Source organism: Cardiocondyla obscurior, linkage group LG14, assembly GCF_019399895.1.
Source record: "Cardiocondyla obscurior isolate alpha-2009 linkage group LG14, Cobs3.1, whole genome shotgun sequence".
Classification (NCBI taxonomy): Eukaryota; Metazoa; Arthropoda; class Insecta; order Hymenoptera; family Formicidae; genus Cardiocondyla; species Cardiocondyla obscurior.
Genome location: NC_091877.1, coordinates 324,939 through 338,159, shown reverse-complemented (window position 1 = coordinate 338,159; position 13,221 = coordinate 324,939). Strand labels below are relative to the sequence as shown.

Here is a 13,221-nt window from a genome sequence, read left to right as displayed (position 1 = left end):
ACACTATACGTACTTTCTATTCTCTTACATTCTCTTCCCCCTTTTTTTCTTTGTAAACTTCGTCTGTCTCGCACAGTCAACGGTCGTTAAGTGTTAAATATCACGAGAAGCACACGTTAATGTAAAACGGCTTATCGAAAACAGAAAGGGAACAGAAGTAATATAATAAAATAAAATAAAACCAAAAAAAAAAAAAAACAGAACAGAAAGTCGAACAGACGATTAAGAAAGACAGAAAAGAGATAGGACAAGAAAAGAAAAAAAAATAAAAAAAAATACAATTACCATGGAATATCACGTGAAGCTAATGATGTAAAACTGGATGTGTCACCTACTTTCAGACGAGCAATAGAACTCTGGTGCAGAATGTATCTGTGACAGGCAGATCCCCTTCTCAGGATTACTACATGGTTAGTCCGCAAGTCCACTATCATCCGCAAGTTTGATCATTGTTTGACCGTGTTAAATAATAATCTGATTAACCGTTTCTCTCTATATTTATCTATACGTATATATTTTCATCGTCTTTCTTTGGTTCCTCTGATTCTGATATTCTGATTTTTCTTTTCTTTTTTTATTTATTTTTTTTTTTTTGCGACACTTTTTTGATCGATATGTACCATGTATTATGATTTCCTACAAGCAGACCTTTTTCAGTTTGCCTTTTGTGTTCTCTATCTCTCTATCTCTATCTCTATCTCTAACTCTAATACTATTACTACTACTACTACTCTACTACTACTACTACTACAACTACTACTACTACAACTACTACTATTACTATTTATCTGTCTCTCTACACACGTCTCACAATGTCTGCATTTTGTTTAACAAGTAAGTGCTTGCGGACTGCGAGTTTCGATTAATATTTTTCGCCCGTGTGCTTATTATATATATATATATATTTTATATATAATATATTAATATATATTATATATAAATATATATATTATACATATATATATTATTACATGCGACACCCGTTTTTGTGGTTGATTTCAAACTATCCTCCACAAATTAAAGGAAAAAAAAAATAAAATAAAAAAACGAAAGCCAGAAAACCGGCAGCCAGCATATATATATATATCGGCGTCAAACAATTTGCATCGCCATGATTATTGTCACTGCGGCAGCTAATTATATTGTTCCTGTTGTCTCTATCTTTTTTTCTCTCTTTTTTTTTTTATCTATAACACCATTTACACCCGCCTATTTTTTTCTTTATTTTTTTTTCTCCCGCGGATCCTGTGTCGCGTAATACGATCGCACGTACACCATTCGATCGTATACCGTCACTCCCGATGTCACCAGCTCCTGCGACCTCCGTGCCTCTGCTAAGCGGAAACGCTGATGCGGGGCGCGTGTTCGATAAACGTCACGCTTCCGTTTATAAGGGAGAAAAAAAAAAAAATAGCCGGCCACTATCCACGTGGCCGGACCGTCACTAGCTGTTGTTGCTGTTGCCGCGAGAGACACGTTGATGGCTTTGACGTTCGATGGATATACATTACGATTACGACCGTTTTGGCTGCCGTCGTACGCTTCTCTCCACCGTACTCTCTTCTTCACTATCTTTATGTTCTTTTATCAACTTTTTCCCCGCGTTTCTTCTATCTCTCCCCTTTCCCTCTATTTTTCTCTTCCGCTCAAGTCCTCTAAGGTGTTGCATGTACGTGTATATGTGCGTTCTTTTTTTTTTTCTTTTTTTCTCTCTCTCTTTTTTTTTTTTTTTTTTCTTATTTTTGGCGCGTTCGGAGGCGCTCGTCAGCTGACCGGAACTGAAATGGTCAAGGGCGAGTCGCGCAGCTTTCGGAGTGACGTGATCAGAGATGTACGGCGCTAACTGCGGTGTGTGCTACCCGTTTCCTCGATATAACAAGAGCGCTGTTCCCAGAAATGTTAGTTAAGGTTGACTGAGGTTTCGGTGACTCCCAGTCGAGATTTACGTCCACGCTGTTCATTCTGTCTTCGCTTCTGGTTCCGGTACCTTTCTTCTCTCAGGAAGAGACGGAGGATCAGCCGAGCCCCGGTCGACGTTAACTAACGTTCCAAGGAACGGCCCGCCAAACACACATTGGATATACACTGGACAAGTCTTCTTTTTTTCTTTTACTTTTATTTTTTTGTTCTTTTTTTTTTGGATCTGTGTTCGCTTTCTTGTGTGAGCATCGTCTTATATATTACCTTTACTTTAGTTTTTTTTTCTTTTTTTTTTTTTTAATTTTATTTCCGGCGTACGACTCGCTCAGTCGGCCGGACCTTTTCTACACACACGCCGTGTACATTCGCTTCCCCTTTTGTCTCTTATTTTTCTGATTTGTCTTTTAATTACTGCAGTGTGAGCATTGCTGTGATGACTTGATTAACACGTGGTGTACGATGTTATTACCGTACGTTGTATATCGATGTGCGCGCGTGTGACATGTATTTTTTATTATTGTGCGTCTTTAACGTGCACAGTGTGTATGTATATATATATATATTTGTATATTCAATATTATATTGCATTGTGCGTTCAGTACCGATGCGAGGGACAAACAACTCGCTCGGACACCGAAACGCGCTAATAAGAATTTTTTTTTCTTTTTTTTTTTTTTATACGGCGTTCATATGGCAAGAGTGCGCGCTCGACGGCGCGTTTAATTTGGCGTACCGTTTGTCGCGCGAGTCTTACACAATTTTTTTCCCTCTTTGCACAACCCTTTACAGACCGCACATGGAGATATATCTTTCTACTCCCGCTCACTCGAATCCGCGAAGTCAAGACGCGACCAACAGCATCCGTGCATTATCTCAACATAGTCTTCGAAATTTTTTTTAACACGTTGCCGATCGACTTTTTTTTTTCTACATTTGGTTGGCCGACTGGAGCCGTTGAATACGAATCTTAGTGTCCCGTTTGTTAGGATGAGAGTGTCGCTCGGTTTCGGGAAAAGTTTGCTAAGATCTGATCACACGAATTATCTCGAGCTCCGACAAGTGTAATAAAACAGTGGACCAGTTGGTATATTTGACGCGAGACGCTACCGCGTCTCTAGATTTTTATTTAGTTAACGTCTTGCGATATTTATTTTATTATTAATATTTTTGTTCTCTTAATAAGTTTGCGTAATAAAATATAAAGACGACTGTTCAACGGTGATTAAAATTGGAAATAAAAATTAGCAACTGTTTCACGGACTTAGTACTTTTCAGATTCTTGCCACGCGTGAAAACCGTAAAATCCCGAATCACTTGAACGACACTCAAATCGCTAAGACGACGTGCACTTAAAGATTTTCCATGACTTCAATCGTGCTCTCGGTTTTCCTCTTTCGGTATCTCATTAGAAACTTTTCTCTCTTTCTCTCGCTCTCCTTCTTTCGCTCTTTTTTTTTTTACCTCGCTCTCGCTCTCGAGAGGGAGAAATCGTCTTTGAAAATTCTATCTCTTTGTTTAGAAGATTTGCAGCGTGAAAAGTGGCGAAAAAACGCAAAAAAAAAAAGAAAAAAAAATAGCGAGAGAGATCGCGCGCCACACGGTTCAATCCGTTCGTAGACACGTGTGCAAAACGCGTACGAAAGAGAAAAGAAATAAAAAAACTCTCGCGCACTTTTCTTACACTTTACTTACACACCCGCAATAATAAAATAACGCTAAAAGAAAAAAAAATGGAAAAGACGCGATAAAGGTGGAAAATTAGCGAACGCCGATGCAATCCGCGAAAAAAAAAGAGCTGCTAAGTGTGCGCGCTAAAAGAAAAAAAAAAAAGTAGTGTTTTATTAGCGAAGATGTGAAAGAAATAAGCGAGTGCCGAGACTGATGGTTATAATTTGTGGTTTGTTAGCCAGCGGAACCCATTCGAGAGACTGAGGTATAACGGGGCGGCAGTTTTGCCCGCCGCCACACTTATCCTGTCGGAGTACAAACAAGTACGTAGCTCATGTAGATGAAACGCCTGCCGTACATATAATACGTTGTTATAATCATCAAAAACCCGCCAGTACGCGTGTACGCATATATATTTTACCTTACTACATATATAATCTCGTCATTACACGACGGATCGTCGACGTGCGTAACACACGGTGTGCGTGCACGATGAAAAAACGTGTCGCCGTCTTGATCTCTCCCTTCCTCTTTATCTGGGCCAGAAACGTTTCGCATTCTGATGTCCGAGGGGCGCGAGTCCGACGGTGGCAACGCGACCTGAGACGTCCCTCCACGAGCGAGTTTCCAACCCGTCTTAATATTACAATATTATATCCGATATAATATTTCAATATTTCGATCCCCGATGTCGCCGAGGAGCGTTCCAAGTCACGTCCGAGTGCCGCCGGAAGATTCGTCTCTTCGAGATCCTAGACGCTTTTTCGTTTATCCCGCAACGATTCCAGAATCGCCCTTTGAGGCGGATCGGTGATCCCGTAACTGGACGGAGATTCCGGCTCCGATTTTGATAATGACGATTAAATGACGACGAGGCTCGTCGTGGCGGCGATGTAGACGTTTTCCCGTTTCGCCCGAGAGGCGTTCTCAGCGCGTGTCTCGATGGCGATGTCACGACGGCGACGATTCGAGATGCACGGACTACTATTTTACATTGAACGAAGTGTTACGTCACACTAATGTGTTTTCTTTGTGTAGCCGAAGGGCGCGGGTCGCGGTCGGTGGGCCCTCCCCCGTCACGCCGTCCGCCGGGGACCGCGTATTACCCGGCAGATCCACCGGCCGGCCCGCGCTTTTTTTTTTCTCATTTTTTTTAAATCTTTTTTTTTCTCAGTAGCATAGTGTCTGAGTGTGCTGTGTGTTTCTGTAACACCCACGATCCTCTTCCATCCCCCTCGTTCGCTCCGTTTTCGTGTGTGTAACTTCGACGCGATTGCTCTTGGCGTCGGTCTTATTGAGAGTGTCGCTCGTATATTTCCTTGATATCTTAGTGACCGACTACATTTCTTTCCTTTTTTTCACTCCTCTTTTTTTTTTAGTAGTGTCACCAACTTTATTGGCTCGTTCGTTCGTTCGTGGATACGGTAGATCGTGCTAAATCGATTTCCATCAACGTGAGCGATGACGCTAAAAAGCTTACTTTTCCCTCCTCTTTTTCTCAAACACATCTTAGCGACTAAAAACCGCTTTTTTTTCCGCTTCCATTATCATCGATCGATCCACGGTCTTTCCTCTCGACGTCGCAGGAACGCCAGGAAACGGCTTGTGCGTCGATTTTGATTTTTTTCTTTTAGGTCGGTGGTCGATGTCGTAGTAACCCTCGAGAATTGAGGTAACGTGTCGTAGATCTCGATAGTGTGCTGTGTTATTAAGTAGGAAAGAAGGGTTGCAAACTTGAATGAAGTAGCGTTGCTGCATCGTGCGCACAGTTCCTTTTCTCACGTGGCAGCTTCCTTGATCCTAAATCCGTTTCTATAAACGTGAATAGATTCTGTAATTATATACTCGGTTTTTTTTTTTTTTTTTTAATTTTATTATAGAGTCGACTAAGCTGAAATCACTCATAATTTGATCGTAACATTAATGAATTATGCGCTCTTAATTTTTTTTTTTACTCAACTCGTATATTTAGAACTTTATTCGCGCGTGTAAACTTTCTTTTCATATTAAATTAAAAATGCAGATTTTTACGCGGTTTATGTTGCTTTTATATACAAAAAAAAAAAAGGATAGAAACGAAGATTTCTGTAAGGAACGAGAAATTAAAGTGACCGTTTCCGCGGCGTCTCGCCACGGAAGGAATAACCAGTGGTTGTATCTATCTGATCTGTCACCTCCTTCCTCCCTCTGTCCTCTTTGTTAGCGTGCGTGTGTGTGTGCGTGTGTGCACGGTTGGCCAATTTATGCATCGACTTTAATTTTTTGTTTGCCCGAGATAATCTAACACCGCCGTTGTTTCGTATCGAGTGCTAATTAGAGGATTTTAACACATTGTACCATGTAGTCTGTGTTGTGAAAGAAAGGAAAAAAAAAGTAAAAAGAAAAAGGAAAAAAAAAGGAAAAGGAGTATCAATCGAGCAATTGTCGGGCATGCATTATTCGCGATCTCGATCGCGGAGAAGAGAAACGCCTCTTCGCGTATCAAAGAGTCGGAGCCAGATCGTGCAGATTTTGAAGCAGAGAAGGAGAGTCTCTTCGTAATTTCAAATCCGAGATGATGATCTCGGCCGAGATTGTTCACATTCCTTTTCCACTCGAGTCTTCTGCATTTTTGCTTTCTTCGAGTGAAACTTATCTTGAATGCTGCCTTGTCTGATCTGGCCTTGACTGCAAATTATTTTTTTCTCTCTCTCTCTCACTCTTTCTCTCTATCTCTTTCTCTTTCTCTCTCGCGAAATGACTTATACACGAACTCCTGCAACAAAAGAACGAGAGGCCGTTTCAATTCGAATATTTGAACCGTCTCTCTAAATCTTTAGCAAGAGAAACATATCTGATCACAGCGTATGAGATTTGCGTAGTTACGTAGAGCAACGTTAAGTGTTGAGACCGCACACAGTGTGTTGAACTGGCTACTATGCGTGAAGGTATTATTACTACTGCCACCATCACCACTACAATTATTACTATTATTAATATTACCGCGATGATTATTTATATATGTAGGAGAAGCAACTAATTCATCTTGTCTCTGTCACGAACGTGCATTATATTTTAATATCCGTTAGTGCTCCTCCGCTTTACTTAACTGTTTCTTGTACTACACCAACATCACCAACCACACTGTATCTGTCTCTGTCTGAGCTTCTGTCTTACCCTTATTATACTCTTTCGACACTCCAAGCCGTAGAGGAGCGGTTACAAGCGTGCGAATGCTTCGGCAGACTCGCTCGCGAACGGTTCAGGACTGTTGCGGACCATTCCTAATTGGGTAACTATTGCGAAATCGTTTGGCATTCGCGTTGACAACCCCCCCCCCCGTCCCTCCCCCCGTAGTCACGGGGCTCTGTTCGTTTTATCTATGACGCCGAAAGGAATTACGGAGCAATCGCTAATGAGAAGAAAACGTTAATCTTTCCGCCGCAGATTTTCTAATTATTTGACAGACGTCACCGTTTATATAAAATCTTAATTGGAACTTGAATTATATTTTTATACAGTTAAAAGCAATTTAATATGGATAATGTAAAAAAAAAAAAATTTAGATTACGTTATTTTGTGAACATTTTTATTTCTGTAATTTTTTTTTTTTTCTTTTATGTAGAATATAAAATCAGGTAAATGGGATTGAAGATAATGACTTCAAATATTCAATAGAATATTTGACGAATAATTTGTTACGAACGAACAATTTCGTTTCGTTAAAAGTTAATTTGATTTTTAATTTGACCGATTTTTTTTATCTCTTTTTAGAAGCACGAAGTTAAATTAAATCTAATAACGAGTTCTAACGATCGCTAATTGATACTTGAATTAAATTCGAATTATTAAGTAATAAGAGCGAAAGCACTTCGGTCTTTTTTGCCCCGTTACATCGCAGCAATTGTCCGTTCTCTCGTTAGCGATTGCTCTCGATTATATCCCGGATTAGCAAGGAATGTTGACGCTTATTAGCGTCCGAGGTGACGAAGGGTGGCTTTCATCTGGACGTCCGCGCGTCGTTCCGTCGTGTTGGTCCCCGTTCCGATGATCACGAATTCCATCACGAAACAACCCCCCTACAAATCGCCGTGTGTAGGTAGGTACGTACGCATAAAATTGACCTAGATTGCGCATGCAACGGCGGTAACTGAGCCCGTATAATTGCTCGCACTACTCGGTGGTACAACAAGATCGTAAGCAAGTACCCGAACGTATTGTGTCCCTCCCGTTTAGCTCAGTCTACCACTGTCGTTTAGCTCACGAATTCGGGTGAAATGCAACCAAGTCGACAGGCGAAGATACTCACGTCACGGACAAAAGAAAAAAATAAAAGGAGAAGTAAACACTTGCGATTACTAAAAAGAGAAAAAAAAAAAAGATTACAAGTAAAAACGCATCTCTGTATAATCATTAAAACACGACTACAGCTACCAGAACAACGACAAGACCAGAGTACGCCGACACTCAGGGGACACTTAATAAAAATAAAAGGGGGACACATCGTAACACAAAAAAAAAAAAAAATCATAAAACATAAAACAAAAAAGAAAAAAAATAACGAATATACGGCGTGCTTGTGTGTTGCTGGCTTGCCTCCTCGCTTCCTGATAGAACGTCCTTCCCTGTTTTTGCAGCTTCGAGTAATCAGAGCGTTCAGGTCGACTCTGGAAGATCTGGAGGAGCGTCGCTCTGTCCATAGTTTACACAGCTTACACAGTATGCGCAGTTCACGCAGCCACACCGGGCCCCGACCACTCTCTGACTTCACATACATTGACGAAGACCCGACAAACACCACCACCACCGCGCAGAACGCCGCCTACAACAAGTCCTCTAATAGGAGTGCCGAGCCGATGAGTCAGGATCACGAGACAAACTACAGAGGATCCTCCAGGATGCAACAGTCCCTCAACAGCCCCGCTTCGCCGTTGTTGCTGAGCGTGACCGGGCCAACCAACGCGTACAATCATCATTACACCATTCCTAATACCATCACCGACAGTAGATCCCCATCTAATAACGCCCTTAATCAGCCCCTAAGTCCCAATCACATGGCGCCGATGAGCAGCAATAGAGACAACACCGGGAATTCCCTGCTTCTGAGTTCCAACAACTTGGTCCTACCGGAGCTGACCAAGCTCGTGCACGAGACCAGTATCTAAAGACTTCTTCTCTCTTCTCTGTATATCGTTTCATTCCATCTCTTTTTCACTCCTTTTCGCGTTTTTTTTTTTTTTTTTTATATTGGTTCGCAAAAACTTTATTTCCTCGTCATATATATATTTTTTTTATTTGTTCGTCTTTTAATTCGACGTCTTCATTCTCTTCATTCGTTATTCTTCTCCCTCTGCTATGTAGAGGGACTTGTACATATTCTATTTCTGTAATTTTTCTCGCCCTCGCATGCTTTCACGAGATTTCGCTCGATTCTGCAGCGTCTCATTCGATCTGTATCGCCAATAATTATCGTCCACGTAAACAATATGGGCACACTCTCGCGCATTCATTTTCTACTTTTCTGCTTTTAAGATACATTATCATCCGTCTCTATTTCTCTCACCCGTTTCCGAGAGCGTACTTATCGAACGATCTTACTCGTTTCGGTTGTCGAGTTCTCGAATCCCTCTTGATTCTCTTTATCTATTCCGCCGTCCTTTTCCGCATCTCCGACGAAAAAAAAATAAAAAAATAAAACTTTTCACCACTCACGGGGACGGCGGACCCGATCTGATCTCAACAGGGTCGAAACGCGCTGATTTAGAGAATATGCCTACACACGCGAACAAAACGCGGCATTCGCAAATAGCGGGCTTTATGCTAGAATTAAACGCTGTACTTAAGGCGCGAATGTGAATCGAAGATGAGGGAAAGTTTAAAAAAAAAAAAAAAAAAATTGATTTGCGGATATCTTGACGGTTTGCGAATGGCGCGTTCTCGTGCATGGGCTGTACACTTATATCAAATAGTATACAGGGGTCCCGCTTTTCAACCGCTTCTTTCCAGTACCCCCCGATTCTGTGTTCACCGGGTAAAAGTACTATTTTCGTATTTTATAGAATAGCATTCTAGTTCATTATTTTACGACGGGTTGCGATTTGATCGTGCGAGCTGCAAAAATAAAAAAAAAGCGGGACGTTACTAATTACCGCGCAGCTAACAAAACAATACTCTCAGACACTCTTGAAAGTAATTAACGCTAATTAATCTGGTGCTCTGTAACAGTCAATTGTGTCTTTAATTACATCGTGGTTCGATGATAGATTTTTATCTCGAGTAATGTATTGTACAACATTTTCAAGTGATACCGTAAGATATTAATAAATAGGATGTTAACTTTCTTTTTTTTTTTTTTTTAATTTTCTATATAAAGTCTTTATACGTTTCGTTGAAATGATAATGAGCAGCAAACTGTCGCAACTCATGTAAAGTCTGATATTAAATATAAATGACCAAATCGATTAAAAAGTCTCAGAAGAATAACGATTGTCGTCGAACGACGATGTCTGTGCATGAAAATAGTATTTTATCCGTGTACTTGACAAACGTAGACGGCGCTTAAGTGCTTGTCCGCTTATCAACCGACCTCGTACCGTTTACTTATTTATCTACCTATCTTATACTACTGACTAATAATTGGTGATTCGGCAACTAAATGTTAACTCTATTTAAGTCTTTACATGTGAACTTTTTGCAGGAAAAAGTTCTAGAAAATTTTAATCTCCGTTTTCGAGACAGAAAAAAAAAAAAGTCATTTTTTAACGATTATTATCAAATGTCATTATTAATAAATTTTTATTATACTCATATACTTCGCATAAATGCATTAAATATATAAATTATATATGATATAATTACATACATATAAGTATAATAATATATATTACGTTTATGTAATCTTGGTAAAAGTTATGCCAAAGAATCGATTTGTACATAGTATTTTTTTTTCTTTTCTTCGAGAAGAAGAGCGATCTGCCAATTTGCCAGTCAGTAGTGGTCATCCGTCACTCGTTTGCTTGCCTGTTTGGGATTGAATGTGAATGTGTCTGTTCATCCGATGACTGCGCGATGTGACCGATGACGGTCCGATGGACCGTCGAGAACGACAGTGACGTCACCGACGACAATCTACCTCGACAGAGATAAATCCTCGCGGACTAACACTTCTAACTGCTCTCCGCGAGTGCGACTAACTAAAAAAGAAATACCTTTTTCCGCCTCCAGCCCGAGGAGGAATAAAAGACGCGCGTTTCGGCACCTCACGAGCGATCAGTAATCGCTCGATCGCGATCGACAATCGAAAGATATCTGAGAAGGTATCCATTTATCACGAATCTTCTCGCGTATATATATATATAAATATATATATCAGAAAATGTATACGCGACTCGAGGCTGAATGTACTTACATCTTCACCATCACGCCTCGATCTCTTCTATCTTCTCAATTTCACCGTCACTCTCACGAGGGGGTCTGGTTCTACGTGTTGCTGATTACCAATCAGTAAATTAAGAATGAAATAAAAAAATTAACAGACCTAAGAAATAAAATGTGAAAGCGAAACATATCTCTTTTATAACTTTTGATAAAAGACCATTATCGAAATTTTAATTGCCGAGAATTAAATTTTATAAAATATCTTTCTCTTTTTTTTTTTTTAACTTGTTAATGTTGAATATACATTGATATTTAACTATCTTAAACTATCTTTAATTTATAGCTTTTAAATGTGCCATAGAAAAAGTCTTAAGTGTTGGCTCTAAATAAAAATAACTCAATTAATTTTATCTTTATTTTTAACATTTTTATTTTTTATTTAAGTAAATGTAAGCGCTTTAAACGTGACAATCTAAATAGGTCGCTACACGATACATCCAGCCCCGCCTCGAGGTCCTCTTATTCTCGGCGTATCCTCCCTCGTTTCGTGATCTATGAGCATTCATTCATCCCTCTATTTCTGTCTCTTTCTCTTTCTCTCTTGTCTATGTCTCTTGTCTGTCTCGAAGAACCGAGTCCTGCCGGACGATCCTGGCGAATAGGTCCAATATCTTTTTTTTTTCTCTCTTTCTCTTTTTCTCTTTCTCTCTCGACTGCTCGAAATTAATCGCGGGGGCTCAGAGCGTTGGGAATCGTCCGACAAAGAAATCCCGTCCCCACTTTTTTCGTTCGAGTGAAAACGAAGAAATAAGTAAGAGGAAAAGTTGTCTAGCTGAACGTACGATGAGGAAGGAAATTAATAGTGCGACCGCGAACTATATATACACACATATATATATATATATATATATATATGTTCGTTACCAATGTTCTTTGCCGAGCGTCGAGTGTAATCGAGCGGCGAATGAATATTATACGCGACGACGACGTACGACGATGTCGTTACGGACAGAGAGAAGGAGGAGCATTCTCGCTCTCGATATTGTAAATGTAAGCTATTTAATTTTACTCAACTTGTTGCGCGCGCGCTCCTCTTTTATTTATGAATCTTGTAACTTAAAAGCAAGAGGAGAGGCTCCGCAAAGGGTCGCGAGCCCGCGCGTCTCCCTAATAAATGCGTCGATCGGCACTCGAGGGAATCGTCGCTGCGTATGCTTTCGTCGAACGGACGGTAGAGACCCGATCGCTGTTCATTTCCATTTTCTTTTAATCGTCGCGCGCGACGACGTGACCCGAGAATGTATTTTTCCTCCCGTATTACGTTGCATCGAGAAAAATCGAACGAACGAAACTTACGCCGGTTTCGATTCCCGCTGGTCTCGCCACGTTCCATTTTCCTGCGAGAAGGGGGGGATCAATCTCCTCCGCTTAGAATGAAGGAATGTACTTAAATCGTCGGATCTCGTTATCTACGTTGCTTTATTTGCCCCGCCGTCGCTCCTCCTTCGGTTCTCTCCGTCTCTTTGACCTGTGTCTTCCCCGGGAAGTCGAGGTCACTTGAAAAGGCGGAAAAAGCTTTTCACTTTACAAGTGTAATTTATTTTAAGGTAAATCGATCCTGGGATAATCGTAGCCACGCGAAACTATCGCGCGACGAAGGTAAAAATGAGTGTTTTTAATTCATTTATTAGAGACTTTATTGATATTTAACGTTTGAGAATAACGTCGCGGTGTCGCGATTATCCCATCGTCACGGTTATTACTTTCCTCCTCGATCCCTTTTCTCCAGCCTCTCGTTCGAGGATCGACGAGATACGCGAGGTTCGATCGCCGGAAGACGGAACGTGGTACTGCCGAGAGGACCTTGCCTCTTTTTTTTTCTTTCTCTCTTCCCTCCCGCTTTCTTTTTATAACTTAATTCGGAAACGATTTTCTTCGACTAATTGTCGTTGATTTTAAATGTGTCTGCTACTGCCAGCGCGTTAACCCACGTCGAGAAAAATAAAAGTAAAGATACAAAACACAATGCAGAACTAGAAGAAGTTGTGAAAAAAAAGAAAAATGAAAAAAAAAAAAGAATTCTTAGTCGTTAGGTCTTCTCCTGGTTGCGATGTTTCAACTGCCCCCTGTATAACACGACGTAAGGGCCCCCCGCTGAGCAGACACGAATGACCGAGCACGAGCGGGTTGATATGACAATCATCATCCGTGCGATGAAATCGAAAGTTTTAAGAGTTACGCACCGTATAGTACAATTAACATAAGTTACAGTGACAT

General features: G+C 40.6%; 1 protein-coding gene across 17 annotated transcripts in view; it reads left to right on the top strand.

The window, feature by feature from the left end:
- The window catches only part of Pmca (plasma membrane calcium-transporting ATPase 2), a 72,897-nt gene that overhangs the window by 41,560 nt on the left and 18,116 nt on the right, over positions 1-13,221 (top strand). For 4 of the 17 annotated variants that reach the window (XM_070666315.1, XM_070666316.1, XM_070666318.1 and 1 more), the window contains 2 exons: positions 342-410; positions 8,205-13,023. The exons of 5 other annotated variants lie outside the window; for them this stretch is intronic. In XM_070666315.1, coding sequence (XP_070522416.1) covers positions 342-410; positions 8,205-8,732 — 597 coding nt within the window. In that variant the 3' untranslated portion in view covers positions 8,733-13,023. Of the gene's footprint in view, positions 1-341; positions 411-3,826; positions 13,024-13,221 lie in introns of those variants that run through there. 8 more of the 17 variants (XM_070666320.1, XM_070666319.1, XR_011546627.1 and 5 more) reach the window with 7 other exon arrangements.